The sequence below is a fragment of the Phaethon aethereus genome (assembly GCF_964289735.1).
Source record: "Phaethon aethereus genome assembly, chromosome: 11".
Taxonomy (NCBI): domain Eukaryota; kingdom Metazoa; phylum Chordata; class Aves; order Phaethontiformes; family Phaethontidae; genus Phaethon; species Phaethon aethereus.
The window spans coordinates 8,417,886-8,436,263 of NC_138587.1; the positions used below are offsets into that span (position 1 = coordinate 8,417,886).

At 46.5% G+C, this 18,378-nt stretch overlaps 1 protein-coding gene across 1 annotated transcript in view; it reads left to right on the forward strand.

Annotated features, from left to right (window-relative positions):
• Nucleotides 1-18,378, forward strand: part of ADAMTS9 (ADAM metallopeptidase with thrombospondin type 1 motif 9) — a gene marked incomplete at its 5' end in the record, with an annotated part of 82,152 nt that overhangs the window by 47,407 nt on the left and 16,367 nt on the right. Inside the window, 2 exons of the mRNA XM_082004577.1 lie at nucleotides 11,838-12,005; nucleotides 17,122-17,295. Coding sequence (XP_081860703.1) covers nucleotides 11,838-12,005; nucleotides 17,122-17,295 — 342 coding nt within the window. The remainder of the gene's footprint in view (nucleotides 1-11,837; nucleotides 12,006-17,121; nucleotides 17,296-18,378) is intronic.

Sequence of the window (18,378 nt, forward strand, 5' to 3'; positions counted from 1 at the left end):
TTTATATCTGTGGGGTGAAAAGGGCTTCGTGTCCCTCCTGCAAAATACTCCCCGTATATGTCTACCTCGTGCTACTACTGTAGGTAGTAATGTCCAAATTTTTTTTTATTTAGCGTGGTATCACCTGGATTTGCTTTAGTTCTGTCATCGATTGCAAACATCATTCTGTAGCTGTACGTACTTCATCTGTTGGGATGGAGTGTCACTACCATATTTTTTTGGTCACTTTTGAAACAAGAGTATAGTATTAGCTGAAACTTTTCAGCAGTATGGATTTATGTATTTATGTAAAAGTGTATTTATTTTTCCAATATTGTTATTTAATTTTATATAAATATTGCATACATTTACGATGTTTAATGTTAATGTTGAACAGTGAAAATTAAAGACAAGTAGAATGTAATCATAAATGAATTTGTATAATGATTTCTTGAGTCTTTTGCTAAATTAAGATCATATACTTAGTTTTGGTAACTTACTAAATTTTCTGAAATGGTACTGCAGTGTTCCATCTTTTGACTCGCTTTTACTTGCTTTGTTCTCCATCAGAAACTGTCATTCTTGATAATTAAACAAACACAGTTACAAATGTATGAATTACGAAGTTTGGATAACTAATTTCTCGCAAGCATCTGATTGGCTTAGCTTCACTCAAGTTTGAGTGAAATTAGTAGCATAAAATACATACAAATTAAAGCAGAGAGAGTCTGAAGAGTTCAACACTCAGTCCTCAGGCAATTCCACTGGGATTTTACACTGTAAACAAGTGATTTTATCTGGCTGGTTAAATCCAGGTTTTAAAGAGATGATCAAATGAATAAACAGGTTCTGTATGTAAATGGTAATTTTATAACAGGACACTGGTGAGACGCCTTGTCATTATAATATATGTTCAAAGAGGACTAAGAGGAGATGACACTTTTATTTCCTTGCTTATTTAAGAACATGTATTTAAACACTGCAGAATTGTACACCATATGATAGGCCTGACCCTTTTATTAAAATGATGCTTTAGAAAACATGCAGAGACTGTCACCAGGATACAGAGAGTGGTTTTCCTCCTCTGAATGCCTTATGGCATGAATGCAGATCTCCATACCCGCTCTCGAATACCGAGAGGAAATCTCACCATATTCTCCAGAACGAGGGAGATGCTCACAGAGAGTGTTACCCATTGCTTCACCTAGAACTCGAGGCTGAACCCACTTCTCTTGGAGTAGATCTGCTCCTTGCGATAATCTCTGTGAAATTTTGGTGCTGTAGAGTTTACCATAATATCTAGCTGTATCCTGATACAACTTATGAATAATGAATTCACTTGTCACGGGCTTCTCATTCTTTCCAAGTTAGGAAACGAGCACAGATAAGGTAAAACAATTATATCTCACAGCACCATGTCCTGGTTCAGTCGGGTGAGTCATTTGGGCTTCGCTGCACTGGGACAGTAATCATTTGACTTCGACCTGTGGAAAATGGGTGGGTGGGTTTCTGGATTTGTTTTGGGGTTGGGTTTTTTTTTTTCCTCCCCCCAGAAGTATTATTATTTTAAAAGTAATCGGCTTTTCCAAATACTCATTACTCTTGTGTATCAAAAGTTCTAGCTGCTAATGCAATGGTTGTGTAGCTTTTAGTGCCTGCAAAGCAGCAGTGTGTGCTTCCCAGCTCCTTATCAAATGGGCAGAAATGCTGGTACCTTAGTCTTTGAAGACCTTTTGATCTAACAATGAAGAACTGGAAGCTTAGACTAAAATAATTAGAATATTATCTGGCTAAGCTCCGAACTCCGTTATTGTCGATGTGAATTCAGGTTTGGGTTAGGACCACGATGCCGTATGCCCTCAGCCAGACTGGAGGCTGCTGGTGTTGAGGGCCTTGCAGGGCTCTTCGGCCGGGCACAGGGATGCAGGTAGCGGCGAAGGGGCTCTGGACTCGGGGGGAAGCGGGAGGACTGCGGGGCCAACATCTGTGCCGGGGAGCTGGCGCTCAGGAATTTTAAAATTGGTGTCAATGCAAAGTTCAGGTTAGTTGTATTTAATTCTGTCAAAGCCCCACACATTGTTTATAAAATGCCCTCCCCACGAAGCTGGCTGAAGGCAGGCTGTTCAACAGTAATATTCTCCGTGTAGTTGTTCTGATAATATTCTTAGCAGGCAGGATGTCAGCTCCTGCTAGGGCAGAAGTGATAACCAGGGGCAGATTTGGTTGCAAGTGTATATAACTCTGCTGTTCTCTTCCTCTCTTCTGCAGAAAATGAATTTGCTGTGACAGCAGCATTACTGAGCTGCTGTATGATTCTTTACACGTGTTTTTGCAATAACAAAGCCATCCTTGAAAAGGAAGTGATAGGCATGCCGAACTCTGCAGCCACCCCATGATTGACGGTGCCTTTTCTGTCCTTCATTCATATGATGTTGGTTCAGGCTCTGAGACTGCGACGGCAAGTCTCTCTCTCTCTGTTGTGCCACGTATTATCAGAAAACTAATAAAAACAATCCTACTCTGAGAGCCTGTGAGGGAAGGACAAATGTTGCCGCAGCAGAAGGCGGCTGCACCTGCAGTCCCAGCACCCATAACCCAGGCAGGCGGATGCACTGGGTGGCTTGCATGTCTTTAGAAAAACAGGTAGAAATAGATGCCTTAGTGAAGATCGAATAAAGCTGATGCAGAGAACTTGGTAGCCTATGGATATCCCCAGCCATCTGTCTGAAGCTGTGTCCATCTCAGAGCTGTTTGCTGTACGCTTAGGCTGGCCCACCAAGGCTGCTGTCCCGCTTGGGTTCCTGCAGCCTCCCCTCTAGGATCAGTCAGACTGACTGACTCCAGGGACTGCCGGTTTGGTGTGCTGATGAAAGGCAAGAAGTTGTCTGCTTTGGCTCCCCAGTCAGAAAAAGGCCTTTGACAGGGCAGACCTCTTTGCTTTTGTTTAAAAGAAGCAAACCAGACCCGTTTCAGCCCTTCCTTGTACTCCCTGCTGCGTGTCACTCATCCAGAGCATCCCACCGCCAGTGCCCAGCTTCAGCCAACCTCCAAAACTGCACGTCCCTGGGTGATAGCTGGGATGGGCAGAGCCATGCCAGCCGTCTTACCATCCACCTATTCACTGTCTCATGCCCTTCTCTGAGCTCGTCCCAGAGGGTAAATGCAGTCGGGATTTTGTTTGTAGAATTTCAGCCCATTGCTTCTCCAGGGCAGCAATGGTGATGCTCCTGTGGCTCTTTCCTCAGCTCAGTGCCCACCATCCCTGCCAAGGCTCGGAGCCACAGCTGGTGGCTCCAAGCCGCTTACAGGTGGGTAAAGCCAGTGGTACCCAGCTGCCTAGTAGAGGAACATCACTTTATTCCTCTCTTGCTACTCTAAAATCTCAATTTTTTATTTTCCTTTCCATTTTTGTTGTTTGCCTATCATCACCGGACATCTTTCATTGCCACTTCTGTTTCTTCTTAAGTAAGGAGAACTATATAGGTATATTTTTGCTACCGGTTCTGCTGTCGCCTGTTTGCTAGTGTTGATGCTCCATGAGCAGGAGAACAACTGTCGAAGCCTGTCTGCTACACTGCGGGTGAGGGACCACCCTGCGGCACTGTGTGCTTAACACTGAGCAGGCACTTAAGTGCTTTGCTGGATCAACTTCTCGCGGGACTGATTTCCTGCAACTTAATGCTCAGCTGTCTCAATCCACACTCCTCCCTTGCAGGCACTCATCAGTCTTTGTACCCATTGTGATCTGACCCGGTGGTTAAATCTAGTGTCTTTTAGTCTGATGGAGAAGTAAAAGGAGTGTCCCCTCTAACCTCCCTTAATCCAAGGACCGAATGCTGGGGAAGCGCCAGGGTAAGGAGCTGCAGAGAACGGCCAGTCTCGTCTGCCGTCCTGCCGTGGCCAGGACAGATGGGAGCTGGACCAGTGGTTGGACTCAGGAACATTATTTTCTTGTATCTTGCCCCCAGATGCTGCATCTTTTCCCAAATTCCTCAATGCACTTGCCCAGTCAGAGCGCTTATTCACTGATGTTTCTTACCATCGTTATATAACCCATGCTTCTGTCCTAACTTAATGTAAAACACTTGCCTTTCTCCTCCCAAAACGAGCAAGTCTCTCCTCAGCCCCTGCCAGCAGCTCCCAGGGGCATGTTATATGGCAGCCTAGAGTATGAAACCCTGCAGAAAACAGGAGCTGATGGCCAGGAGCGTAATACTGAGAAATACAGTAGCTACCTGGTTGCATTTGGTACGCCTCTCTGGTTGCCTTTTTATACCTCCCCTCTCACACATTTTCTCAATGAGATGGTCATTTTCTAGGCCACGCACAGCTGGCCTGAGCTTGAACAAAAAGTGGTGGCACTGCTCTTCAGCGATGACTGGCTTCAGTCTTCATGTCATCGTTGGCCCATCCATGGCTGCTGGCTTTGCGAAGTCTGCAGGCCTCCTGCACACTCACGTGTGCTCACGCTCACACACGCAGGAGAAATAAAGCAATAAATAGAAGGGCAATTGCTGGGAACATTTGTCTCCCAAAGCACTGGCTTTGAGTGCAGTAACTGAAATATGTGTTAGGCTACAGGAGACGTGTTAGAGCGGTACCACGCTTTCAAGGATGAGCTGTGAAGTTCAGCACCTTCAAGCAGATCCCTGAGCCGGGCACTGGGAGGTCTGTGTGCGTTTTTGCCCACAGTCCACGTTCATACCGTGTACCCCAAACTGCAATAACTGCCGTTGCTCAGATCCTAGGCGTTGCAGCAGTTAGAAACAAGAACGTGTGGTGATGAGGGACACTAAGCACAAAGACATTTACTGTGTTTCTAACTATCCTGGTGACCGAGTTGTGCAGTCATTAAGGAAAAACGATGTAGTCAGTCTTGTTCCAAAGGCACTTAATGGTCTATTCATGTTTTAATTTTTGCTAGCTCACAGGGGAGGCGAGTGAGCCAGCAGCATGGATGAAAATCTGTCTGATGCCCAAGACCGTATGCAGGCTGACAGTATTTGATCCCTAGTGCATTAAGCCAAGACTTTTCTGTATAAAACCAGGGAGCAAGAAGCAGCCCAGTGCTCCTACAAACCCCTGGCATGATGCACACCTGTGAAATAGGGATGATGTTCCCTGGAGAGCTCCTTACTTTGTGTTTCACTCCATCCGACATGGAGGAATCCTGTTGTTGAATGGGACTTCTAAATGGCATTATAATACAACTGTTCACTAAAAATATGAAGTGTCAGTTAGCTTAGGCTGCTTGCTGCTTCAGTTGCTACTTTTGAAAGTGCCACAGCATGGAAAATAGGCTTCATCAGTGCCTTCCACATCCCATTATACCGGCATCCTTGGGTAGCTCACACATCTCCTCCTAATTTGAGGAAATGCCATCTAACGCCTCCCTCCCTGGAGAGACCTGCGGTGGCTATTTTGGGAGCCTTTGCTTGTTTGTTGTTGAAGTTAAATAGTGCGGAGCGGGGCAGGGAAACAGCTTTTAAGGCAGCTTTGTGTGTTCAGAGCCCTGCTGATTTCTGCACCCGGTGAAGTCTTTGTGCAGGAGGTAACAACAGGGTGGGTGAAAGAGGGGGAGAAGGTGCTACTTAGAGGGTGGATGCCATAGGAGAGGAGATGCCTGGCTTCTCCTGCTGCAGTTACCCGCTTTTCTCCCATATAATCTGTGAGGTTTCCCAGCTCAGGGAAATTATTTTGTTCACTTTAGTGCTCAGGGCCTTAAATCTTGCAGGCGTTAGCCTCCACCCAAGGGCATCCTTTCCCCTGGGGCAGTCTGTGCTGCGGGAGGAATGGGCTCCAGACACGCTAGCATCTTCCCTCTGCTGCAGCAATGCATCAAGTTGGACCCTTTTCCTTAAGAAATTTCCCTTTTTTTCCTTTTTAACCTATTATGAGACATCATCCGAGGTCACTCGCCTGTCTCTGCAGCTTGGTTTGGCAGCAGGAAGGTGAAGGTTAAGTGAATTGTTTTATTTCTCCTTTCTGCAAATAACCACTTGGGGAACTCCGTGTCTCTGCTCTGCGGCACGCAGAGCCGGGGGTGAGCTGGCATGGGTGTTCCCTCTCGCCTCGGGGATGCCGGGGCTCAGCCTGCCAAGGGCCACCCTTCGGCTCTGGGAGGGCTCCTCGGGACCACAGGGGTTTCTGGACAATGCTCACAAATGTACTTGGGCTACACGCAAACGTTCGTGTCTCTTTTTTCAGTCCTCTCGTTTGTCTGGGTAGTCAGCTTGGATTAAGCATTTCTAAAGCCTCTTTCAAACTGCAATGCAATGCTTTGGTTTCTTTTGCTCAGGTCTCTGATCTAGTTCCCCTCCCTTGAACGTAGAGACCACTCTTCCCTTTTAAATGTACAAAAGTCAGATGTATTTTCTGGCCTTGTACCAGCTATAATCACCATGACCATGTGCTCTCAGCACCTGTGCGTGGTAAGATGCAGCTCCCTTTTACAGTTTTTGAGGAAAGGAAAGCCCAGCTGGGCGAGTCCTGCCCTGCGTACTGCGCTCCCTCCCCGCGGACATGGACTTCTCGCTGTGCTGACGGAGCCAGGCGTGAGACCGCGCTAAAGCAGATCGGTGGAAGAACAAGTAGCCAGCAACAAATATTTCCTAAACATCTCCTAAAGTGCTGCAGACACTGGAAAAACCATAGCATGGAGTTGCTCCCTTGTTTTAAGGGTGCCTTGTCTCACCGAAGCCAATGGAGTTACCTGCGAAAATACCTCGCTGTTGTGAAGCTAATTAACTGAGTTTGGATGCCACGGAGCCTCTGTTGCTGGATAACACACAAAGGCTCAGGCATTTTAAGACTTCCAGAAAAGGTTCAGCTGGTGAGGAACAACCCGGACTTTCCTTGGTGGTGTGTCTTCTGATGTCTTTTTGTGCTCGAGAGACTTCAGAGGTACAGGAGTCACAGGGCTGTGATTTCAGCATCTGATCGCAGCAGTGTAGGTTATAGTAAGAGCTGATGTATACAAATAGGAAATGCTGAAATGTAACTATGAGGGTGCGTGGTTGGCTCTGCGTGCAGCTGGAGAAGCTCGCCGACATCCAGGAGCACAGCCCCTCACGGAAAGGCGGTGTAAAGCGTTGTAGGGCTCCGTTGTTTTTCTGCTTTATTTCATCCAGCACATGTTTCAGCTCAGATTGTTGGAAAGGATGAACGAGGGCTTACTTATGAGCGCTTACTTTCCATATAATCCTTAATGTGTGGAAATCTAAATCTACAAGGATTGATTTTAATTTCCTCCAAGAAGTTGCTCCTGGCAGAATCTGATAAAGCCGTTTTTAGTCTAATTCTTCCCAGCCCCAGCCCTGCCCTTGGTGAGCTATCGGAGCATACCTATCTTTAGGAATTCATTTGGTGATCACTGCAGCTTGCATTCATTATCTCAAATACCTCCCAAATCGTCGGCTGATCCACGGGGAGGGCTGGAGAAGTGGTCTGACAGCATTTTCTGAAACTTGTCAGTTTTGGGGGAGAATGTTCCCAGGTTCTCGTTGGTGGTTTGCTTTTCTGCTCTGTGTTGAGCTGCCTGTTCGGTGCAGAAAGTTAATGAGAAGCGGAGCCGCTCCATGGCTCTTGACTGCTCTGTGCTGCCTCTTTCTTTTCACCAAGATTTGCTTATTTGTGCCCAGGATTGTTGAGCCCTTTTGGTGCCAGACCGACCACGCTCCCAGCCCTCAGCCGGGCAGCAGCACGGCCACGACACAAGCTCCCAGTGCAGAAGAGCGGGTCATGGTCTCCTGCAGGAGGGTCGGAAACTGGGCCCAAACAGCCAGAAATTTTGTACAAATTTTTAAGAGCTTTTGGGGTACATATTCTGTTTTCTTTACCTGCTACCAGCCCAGTGAATCAAGTAGCAGCCTTCCCTATGTTAGAGAGGTCTTAATGAACAAGATGTACCCTCACCTTCCAGAATGTCGGAGTAGGAAACGCAGCAAGGGTTAATTTAAAGCAATTTGCACATACTTGGTAAAAAAGAATGATCTTCGTCATTCCTGAACTCTGCAACAAAAAACAAATTTCTGTGGAAAGAAAAACACAAGCTTGCCGCTGTGCCTGGAGCAGGGCGATGCATTGCAGGAGAGATTTAGCATCGTGTTCTGACCTTTGTGGAAACAGTTGATACGGAAATATTTTTGTCGTATTTATTTAAACTTTTTTTCTTGCTTTAATTTAAGTATATTTAGTTGAAAAAATCAGCAGCATGCCAGTCTCCAGTTCTTGGCGTGTTAACAAAACTAATCATGCAATAAACATAATACCCTTAAATCTATGCTCAAATACTTTGATCCTAATGCTATTGGGAAAGTCCTTTTGTTCTTATTCTCTAGGTAAAGCACCAGGTGTGACTATGGTAGTTCTAGGAGATAATAAAGATAATAACAAGAGGAAGGTTTACTAGAATCTTTAGCATAACGGCTACAGCTGATTTTTGAAATAGTACTTCTCTACTGTTTTATGTGCCACACTCATCTTGGTGTTTTGGTTTTTTTTTTTAAGAAACAACACAATGTGTTGTTTTCACACCATCCTCCATGGCTGGCTATCCTCCCAGGTTCACCCAGGGGTGCTATTTGTTGCCGTGCCTCTACCACAGGCTGGAAACAGCATTTCAGAGATGTTTTTAAGCACTTGGGGGGAGGCAGAGGTGGGTTGGCCATGGTGCATGTGATTCTTGACTCCAGGAAGCGGGTGGGTGAAAAAAGCCAATACCATACCTTGGGTACACCTTCAGGGCTGAATCCAGAGGTGATTAAAAGCAGTAGAAGTCTTTCTGTTGACTTCAAAGAGCCTTGGATGAGGCTGCTATTCCACAGAGTGCCACCCATCCATCCCCAGTACTTTGAGGTATTTTCTACGTGAGGTGGGGAGAAAGAAATCAATTAAAAGGAAGAGGAATAATAAAGGAATGGTTTTCTCTGTGCTTTTCAAATGTTTTAAAGAAGGCAAGGCCAAAGCTTACCTCACCATGGCGTTGTTATTGGTAGATACCATAAGTGGGTGGCAACGTTTGCAACGATGAAGAGTCCTGCTAATGAAATGCAAAGTTTCTCCAGGGTCCAAAATAAAGGGTGAGGCTGATGGCAGCAGCTAGGTGTATTGCTTCCCTAAGTCATGTGGCATTGAGATGAAACCCACTGTTAAATTATTTTCTGCATGTGGCTCACATATGCTTAAAACCTATGTGCCAAATAAAAGTTGGAGATACCTGAGATGAATTAGGAGGCAGTTACGAAGTAGACTCTTTGCAAAGGAATGTTCAGTCTCTGATACTTGGTTACATTAGATTATTCAACCTCTCTTTTCTGTCAGTGCAAATGAGATCATAACTCACATGTGCATGAAAGCAAATGAGTGGTTTAGATCTAAAAATGCACAGATGCCTAACTTTGATTTATATTAAAGACAGACATAGAAATTATTAATTCCAGCGTCCTGGGAATTACATTTAAGTAACAAGAAAATTAGGCAAATTATGCCTCAACCTCTGAGTACACCAAGGTATGCGTGCAGTCTTGTTGTTTGACGGTGGGATGGTGAGATAAATGTCAGAATCAGGCTCCACACCAAAGTCAAACAATTTGTAGAAGGGTGATAACAATTTTGGAAATTACTAGCGCCATATTAATTGTGAGATCAACTATTTATCAACCAACTTCAGCTCCCCGGAAATGTCCTCGCATTGTTGTATAATGCGGTTATTCTTCCTTTAGAATAAGTAGTGGATCCAGTATGTTTTCTAAATTAGAGAAAAGATGAACTTGGCTGTACCAGCTTGGGGTGTGGGGCAAGAAAGGGTCCTGATCAAGTATGTGAACTTACTGTTTAGTGGCACCAACCTGCACGGAGAGCGCTTACGGAGGAGCACTTGAAGTTTTGCTAAAGTATCAGTGCTGGCCTTTAATCCAAAGACAGTAAATGGATGAAAGTATCAGAAGTTTACAGCTGGGTTTGGTACAATTTGACATTTCCTTCTTGCTGCTGACATTCATTGCCTAGGGAGAGATGTAGAAAGAATGAAAAAATGAACTTCTGATGAAATTTGAAGGCTTATAAAAATAGGATGACATTAACTCAATCTTTTGTCAGTTGATACTAAAGAAAAAAAGTGAAGTTTATGAACGTGGGTAACTCTTGAAAGTCTTCTTTTAGAACAAGGGACGGCACTTCCTGTGTGTCTCAGTGGCTGAATGTTGCTGTGTGGGGGTTTTGGCCTGTCTTGTAACTGGAGCTGGGCTCAGGAAAACTGGGAGGCGGCCATCCCTGCCGCAGGCTCACCTTGCCTTCCCACCTCTCCTGGAGGAGCATCATTAGTGGCCCTTAAACCCTATTGTTCGCAAGGGACCTCAGCTACCTTCTGTTGATCTGCAGTGGTCTTGTAGCAGGAAAAGAGCCCTCTTCAGGACTTCGCCTATACAAGCTTTTAGGCAGCAATGTCTGATCTTACGAGTTACATCCATTTCTCTCCAAAAACTTTTCCACTTCAGAGCGGGCTACTGCTCTCTCGTTGGTTCTTTGTGTACCTCTTAACACAATAGGGGCTGAATGAGTTGGAAGTAGTGCTGTAATTTAAAATAATCACAGCTGTCAATGCATATGCCAATTTCTATTCTAATGGATGTTCCAGAGCTGCTACGAGTATAAATTGTAGGTTTTTAGGTTTCAAATGTATTCACAGGCTGGGAAGATCTTGGGCTGGAATTTATTTCTTAGGAAATATACTGATGGAATGGCTCCAAAACGAAGATGCCTCATCTCTGCATGTTTGCTCCGCTATGAAAAGAAAGCAGAACATTTTCTACTGAGAGATGGTTGAAGCAGTGTGTTTGCGCTCAAGGATTAAACCAGGTTGCTTATGACATAGCGTGCAATGGCTTGCATTAACATGTAATGAAGAAATTGAAGCTGAGTCTCTGGGTGCATCATGCTGAGTAAGAGGCTTGTTCTACACGAAACTGTCATATTAAATTCTTGTCGTGATTCCAGACCCCTTTGATTCCTAAATCTTTTGGAGGAGACTAATCTGAAATCAAAGTGAAGTTGCTTGGGGTTTGCATGCCAGAAGTGGTCACATTTGAAAAAGTTCAGTGAACCTGCAGAGGGAGGTTGAAATTAGTTGCTTCGCTACAAAGCTTACAGCTAACGTACCTGCTGATTTGCTTTTTGCTTTGATTCTTTGGGCTCTGCCTTCTTGCCACCTTCTGAGTTGTTTTCAAAATGCATAAATCTTAAGGATGAGTATGTCCTCGTTTCAGTCTGTTTAGTGAAAAAAAAAAAAGGTAAATCAACCTACACTGGTCAAACAAACGTGAGCTTTAATACCGAGGACATGGGAAACCTGCATTTTTCTCTTTTGCCTTGTCCTTTGTGCAGTTATTTCCCTCTGTGAAGGTGTATATCGCACTTTACTCTCCTGATTTACCAACATTTGACCTTCCTTTGTACCAAGGTAAATGGAAATGATTCCTTTCAAGTTCTTCTAAGTAGATACTGAGGGCTCCTGCCTTGATCCCTGTAAGATGACTCTGCTCCTTTGAAACCACTGGAGCAATGCTAGGAATCCAGCCTGTTACCCCTGCTGAATGTCAGCCGCTTTCTCTAATTTGATGTTGGCATTTTGGGGAGCTTTGACCGAGAATATAATGCCATATTAAGTGCAAATGGGAGCATTTCCAGCAGTTAAATTCTGCCCTTTCGCATCCCCCTCAAGCTTTGTGCAGGCTGCCGGGGACCGGGGGATGTGCTTTTTGGTCCAGTTAAAAGAAAATGCCCTGTGTAGCCATGGCCCATGTAGAACTGTGTAGATGGCCCTGCGTGAAAGCTGATCTGTTGTTACTTTATATTTACAGTGTTCTGTCTCCTGTGGAAGGGGCCAAAAGCACCGCAATGTGTACTGTTTGTCAAAGGAAGGGAGGCATGTAGAAGAAGATTATTGCAAGCACCTTGCTAAGCCCAATGTGCAAAAGAAATGCAGAGGGGGCAGATGTCCGAAGTGGAAAGCAGGAGATTGGGGACAGGTGAGACGTGTTGTATACCCTTTTGCACCCTTTGATATTCTTCCTCCATCAAATTGGTTAGAATCTGGTTTTGCCATGACTTCTGTCCTCTTGAATTTTTCAAGGGTAAAAGTTTTGGGCCAGATCCTCAAGTGGCGTAAAACAGTGTAGCTTCATGGATAGCAGTGGAGCAGCACTGATTTGTACCAGCTGAAAACATGGCAACTTGCTTTTAGTGTGTATCTGAAAGCAAATTCCTTGTATATTTTAAGTTTCTGCTAGGAAAGGCATTAGTATATAATATTAAAGAAAATCTACTATTTATTAATGTTTTCAATATTGTTATTATTCAACTATGTCACATCCCAAGGAAAATCTTCCTTAGTTTTGAGAAATCTGAAATTAATTTTATTATCAGATTCCTGGAAAATCCTCAAGAACAATCAGAGCTGTTCATTAAAAATGCTTTTCACTACCTTTTGTTTCTTAACAAGCTCATCACTTGATTTTGCTTAATTGAAAAGTCAGACACTGTTGCATCGAGCAGAGGCTGCTGGAAATGTGAACGTGCTTGGAGTTATTAAGCATCTTGTTTGCTGAAAGCATACCTTGAATCCTTGTTTTCCTGAAAATAATGTCTTTGTCATCACCTTGAATCTGCTGCATCACATTTTTATCTCTGAACCGCGCTTTTCTTTCTACCTCATTAGTGCGCTAATCAGCAGAATTATTGAAAATCCCAGACTAAATGAACTGCTAACTTGTAAAACATCGTGTTCTCTTGCGGTCTGTCTTCCAAATTAAGGTACAAAACACCAGTTCTCACTTTATGCAAGTTCCCTGAAAGATAAACCATTAACATCACTACAGGCGCACATGTAAATGTTAGGACTGGGACAGCGTACGCTTGTTTAACGTCAACTATACAAAAAAGACAATAAACCCACGGATGTTCTATGATTGTTTTCAGACTTGTATGGGTTTTTTAGTGCTTACCTTTGAAATCATAGGATAGGAGTATTTGCCGTTACCCATGCAAAGGGCTAAGCGTGCCTTCACCGTGGAGGTTCAGTTACTGAGGTCTTGGGTCCTTTACCCAAGGTATGGCTGGGAGTGCCCAGGCAGCCCTGCGTAGCCCTGTGAAATGCGCAGTACTGCTCCCATATTGGAAATTAAATCAATGTTATTACCTTTATTAGCTGCAGGACTGAAGCCGCCATTTTGTTCGGGAAACTAGACTGAAAATAAAAGAGTCTCTAGGCCATTAGATGGTCTTGTCATATCCGATTTGCACCTTATTTAAAGTGACTGCTCCTGAAAGCAATTTTTTACAGCTAATAATTGTAAACATAATAACGTAACAGTCTGTCGATTGCATTAAAATACACTAATGTTAATTGATAAAAGTAAGTGTTTTAAAATTCCCGATGTTCCACCGCATGATCGGAGTTAATTTTATGCAAGTGGAGAAAGAAACCCGAGTTAATAGGAGGATGAGGTGATTTATGGCCTGAGGTAATCTCTTGTGACAAGGCAATTAAGGGATATTTGTATGCTAACGATAAGACTAAGAAGAGGCAGTGCGTTTCCAGCATGCGTGCGGGGTAGTCCCTCAGCCCAGGCCCCTGATGCTGGATGCGCTCAGCCAGCCGGCATCTTGCTTGGGGGAAAAAATAAAGGGGTAGAAACACCCATCCTGCAATATCAAACTGGGCTTTTTAAAGCCACATGAAATGCTCTGACGCGGCTTCGCTGCGTCCTGGTTCTCGCTCGTGCTGGCAGCGTATCTTTGCCTGCGACCGATGAAGAGTTGGGGCTGCCAGCCGTTGGGAGCACCGGCTGTGGCCGTCCCTGCGAGGGGTGTGCAGGGCTTGCATGGCTCTGCAAAAGGTTTAGTGTCTCAGAGCCGAGGTGGATTTAGGTGCTGAACTTCTCATTAAGGCTATGAAACGGGCAGGGGTCTGGCACTCTGAATACCCAGTAGATCAGGATCTAAATGGGCACGCAAACTCCGTGTCACCTTCCCCATCACTGGTGACACTGTGGAAAATAGGGAGCCGTGATCGGTTTGTACTTAGATACTATCAAAAAAAGCTTTCTGAAGGTCTAATTGCCTTCGAAAGGTAATCCCAAAGCTGAGCTGCTGTGAGCTGTCTGCCTTTTGTCCTGGGTAAACCAGCAAAAGTCTGCATGAGAAATAAGGCAAGGTTTTCCCATAAAAATGCATCCTTCTTGTCACCATCTATGCACAGGATCTGTTGCATGTGCCTTTATTTATTTTTTTTTATTTTCCTTTTGGAAAAAGAATGATTAAAAAAATCAGGATAAAGAAATACAGGAATGGTTAAAAATGAATCCCAGTCAGCAGCTGGCTAAGCTGGTGCTCTGCTCCCAAGTTTTTTTTCTCTCTGGATGTTTTGTATTCAGAGGCTGGGTAATTCTTTTCTAGATTGCTGTGAATCTACTTTCCTTCAGCAAAGCATTTTTAATATATCTGTAACAATCAGAAGGGAAGAAAAAAGGCTTTTTCTCCAAGTTTTAAATGTGCTTGTATCTGCACTGAAATGTCAGATTTAATGTGTTTGCATCTCCTAAGTGGTATCAAATTATGGCCATTTACCTTTCATTTAGCAAAAATACCAATATTTATTCTGCTGTCTGGTATTTACATATTACGGCTACAGGCTGAAATCCAGCCCTGACTAAAAAACACAGGTAGAGCATTGGGTAGAGCTTCTCCATGGCTGAGCTGGCACTTGGCAGTTTGGTGATTGACTTTCTCAGTGGAGAAAGGAGCACTCTTGGGAAAACATATAAACTCTATAGACACGACAAACAGGCTGCCTGGCTTGTGGCATCCCATAGGGGAATATATAAGTACAGCAAAAGCTGACTGCCCCAAACTGAGTATCTTCTGGGAGCTGGATTTCCCGAGGGTAGGCACAAACTGGCTGACCAGTATTGCGGATTAAAATAGCCAGGATGAAAATGTTGTTATTTTGAAGCCAGCCATAAACCCAGCCAGAGCCACCGCCATACTGATGCTGCACCCCGCGGAAGGAGATGCCTCGATCCGCTGGGAGAACTCCCGCGGTCCCGGCTCCCCGCCTCGCCCAGGCCGGGCGCAGCCCTCGTCCCCCCTCGCCAGGGCTCCGCGCTCCGGCGGCAGCGCCGCCCCGCTGCGGCGGGGTCAGCGCCTTCGTCCTGCCGCGCCGGGGCCACGCTGGTCCCCCGCGCCCCGCGCCGCGGCTGGGTCGCGCTGTGGCTGCCCTGGGCGCCTGGGAAGCCTGTTGGGCTGAGAAAAGCCTCCCCTGCAGACGCTCTTGCGATCAACCTGAGGAAAAGCTCTTTGCTTGCTGGCTGGCTTGCAGGAGCGGAGTTCAGATCCCTTCAAGGGATGATCTGGCAGACGTCAGCCCTGGCCTGGGGTCCTGGGGGGGCTTGCTCCCGCACTCTGAGTCCTCCCACGGGTTCAGCCGGGGTGCAGCGTTTATCCTCGTGGGCTTACGCGGGGGCAAACTTTCGCCCCAGGCACGTGGCGAAATGGGTCTACGGCTTTGCCCGGGGCCCTGCTTTGCCCGGCCCGGCCAGGGACCAGCCGCCTCCTCCCCGAGCCCGCTCTGCCCCGGCGTCACAGGCAGCACAGCCCCCCGTGAAAAAGCCACGGCTTGACTTGCCCTCCCTTACCATAACATTCCCCGGCGTGACCTTTTAGGTGGGTGATAAATGCCAACTAGAGGCGTTTTAGAGCATGGTATGCATCCCGGTGTATATGTTTCTCTACGTTTGTGGCCATTATTCAGTTTAAGTGTCCCCTATGGAATGCATAGGACGAACAGCGCTGTTAATCAGGGAGGCAGCGCAGCATATGGGAAGCATTTGCATCACCAGTGACAGACCAACCGCTACTTTCAAAAGTTAACACACACCAAAAAAAAAAAACACCCCACCCTCTTGCAAATATCTGAAGCCAGGCAAATATTCACAGTCAGCTTTTCTCTGGCCCTCTTGGCGTTATGGGACGTTCAGACAGCAAAGCAAACCGAGCCGTAGAGGAATACTGTGCAAAAAACAGAATTGCTTCCCCATTAGGCGCCGCTTAATTCCCTGCCTTAAGACGGCTCGCCTTTATGGGTGTTGCAATAATGGGCTGTAAACTTGTTTTCTTAGTTCCTGGTGTAATAATAAGGTTGTTTATATTAATTGTTAACTCAGCAAACGGCTAATCGTAATAGCTGTGTTTTAAATGCACACCTTTGATTTTCACATGCTTTCTTCTATAAATGCAAATTCTTTTTATTCCAAATCTATATCATATACTTTAAGATCTAGCAAGGAAGAATCCATACCAGAGGGACATTAAGTACTGCTAAACGTATTACAGTGTGCAGTCAAACAATAAGAAATGTGTGAAACAAAAAGCAAGCTGTTAAAAGCATTGTAGTGTAGATAATTATTTGAAGATGTCTGAGAAACAGAGAAATTCAGGCTTTTCTCGCTGTGCCTAGAAATGGGGAGAAATGTGCCCACAGTGTAATGAAGGAGATGTGAAGTGCAGTTAATTTAAAAAAGACATTCATTTTCACAAACTAACAGTATGTCCTGGCTTGTGTGTGTGTGCATGTTTAGATGCATGCTGAAAGAAATCCCAGCTGTATCATACCTTTACCTCTCTACTGCTACAGACTTTCTGCTATATAATTCAAATTTGCTTTTCGCTAAGTCCGCTCCAGTGACGCTTGTGGCATTTGATGTGTTTTGAACTATTACTTTCTTGAGCCGACCGCCTGAGAAGTAATACGCAGAGCCTTGCTGCCTCCGGCATGTTGCGATGGTTTAGCAGAGCCGCTATCTCCAGAGGTTTTTGCAATATAAATCCTGTCGGAGAAATCCTGACCCTGCTGCAGCCGAGGGCAGAAATTCCTGCCGCCTTCAGCGGAGCCCGGATTTCAGCCTGTCTGCTCTGCCCTTGCAAAACTCTTCCCTCGTGCAATGAAAAGCCTCACCTAGAAGTTTAAACGCCGGCGTTCGAGCGCTGCTATCGCTGCCGTTGAGCGCAGAGCAGAGGGCGAACCCCGCGAACTTACCGCGACGGCTGCGACGGGGACGGCCACTCACCGATTGTCCCTTCCTCCAGTGCTCGGTGTCCTGCGGCCGGGGTGTCCAGCGCCGCGCCGTGCACTGCCACAGCGGCACCCCGAAGGCAGCCGAGGAGGCAGAGTGCGACCCGGCCAGCCGGCCGCCGCCGCGGCGGGACTGCCACCTCCCCGAGTGCCCCGCGCACCGCTGGGCAGCCGGCGAATGGCAACCGGTAAGCGGGGTCCCCCCTCCGCCCTCCCCCGGGGTCACGTCACTTGTGCTCTCAAGCGTGGGATGATGCTGGAGACGGGGGGCTGCCGAGGCCGGAGATCGCTGCTGGAGGGAGGGGGTTTCCGCCGAGCGGTGGCCGAGTGGGGTTTTGGGGTTGCAACCCGGGCTTGCCAAAAAAAAAAAAACCCACAGAGGAAACACTCGTGCGTGTGGGCTGGAAGGGAGAGCTGAGAAATACCTCCACGGGGTTAATTTATTGCTTCGTGCTGCCCTGTGTTTGGCTGGGACCTATGCAAATATCGAGCAGGTTTTGGGTAGGGCGGATTTGGGTCTGTTCCCGGAGGCTGAGCCCTGCCCTGCTCCGGCAGTGAGCCCCGTGCCTGTGGGCTTGAAGGAGTTGGGGTACACTGGTAATTCCCACTTTCCTGCCCCATTACCCCAGCTCCTTCCGACAGCTCTCTCCCTTGCTGAGATCCCGGTCCGTGTTTTTTGCCGAGCCATGAGCAGCGTGGGGATGAGCTCTCCCACGGGAGACGGTGCTTTTCTGAGTGGCCAGGATCAGTCCCCAGGAAAACCAGCCCCTCAGCCTGGGCTGGGGGATAAAGCTGCTACTCCAGTGGTTCAGGGAGCGGCTCTGCATCCCCTGCAGTGTGGGTGATGAGTGGGCCTGAGGCTGGTGGGTGGCAGGAGGACAAGGGGACTCTGGGCAGGAGGAGCTCTCCGATCAGCTGCCCACAGGGTGCCATGGCACAGCTCCGAGTCCACAACGGGTTATGGCAGAGAGAGTTCAGACCAGGCACCAAAATTACTATTTTCATACTGGTTTCGTTCTATTTTCAGCTATCGCTGGGTGAAAGAGTCCTGCCCCAGTTCTCCTCCCTCCCTGTCCCACTGTCCCAGGCTCTTCCCTGTGGTGCAGGGACTGACAGCCTTGGAAATGGGAAAGGTCATGGAGCTGCTGGCTCGGGGGAGCTGACTCCGGCAGTGCACAGCCCGTGGGAGAAGCCACCACTCCCGTGGAGGGGATGTGCTTGTCACATAGGGAGGAGGGGATTGTCCATCATCAAGGGTAGCTTAGATATAA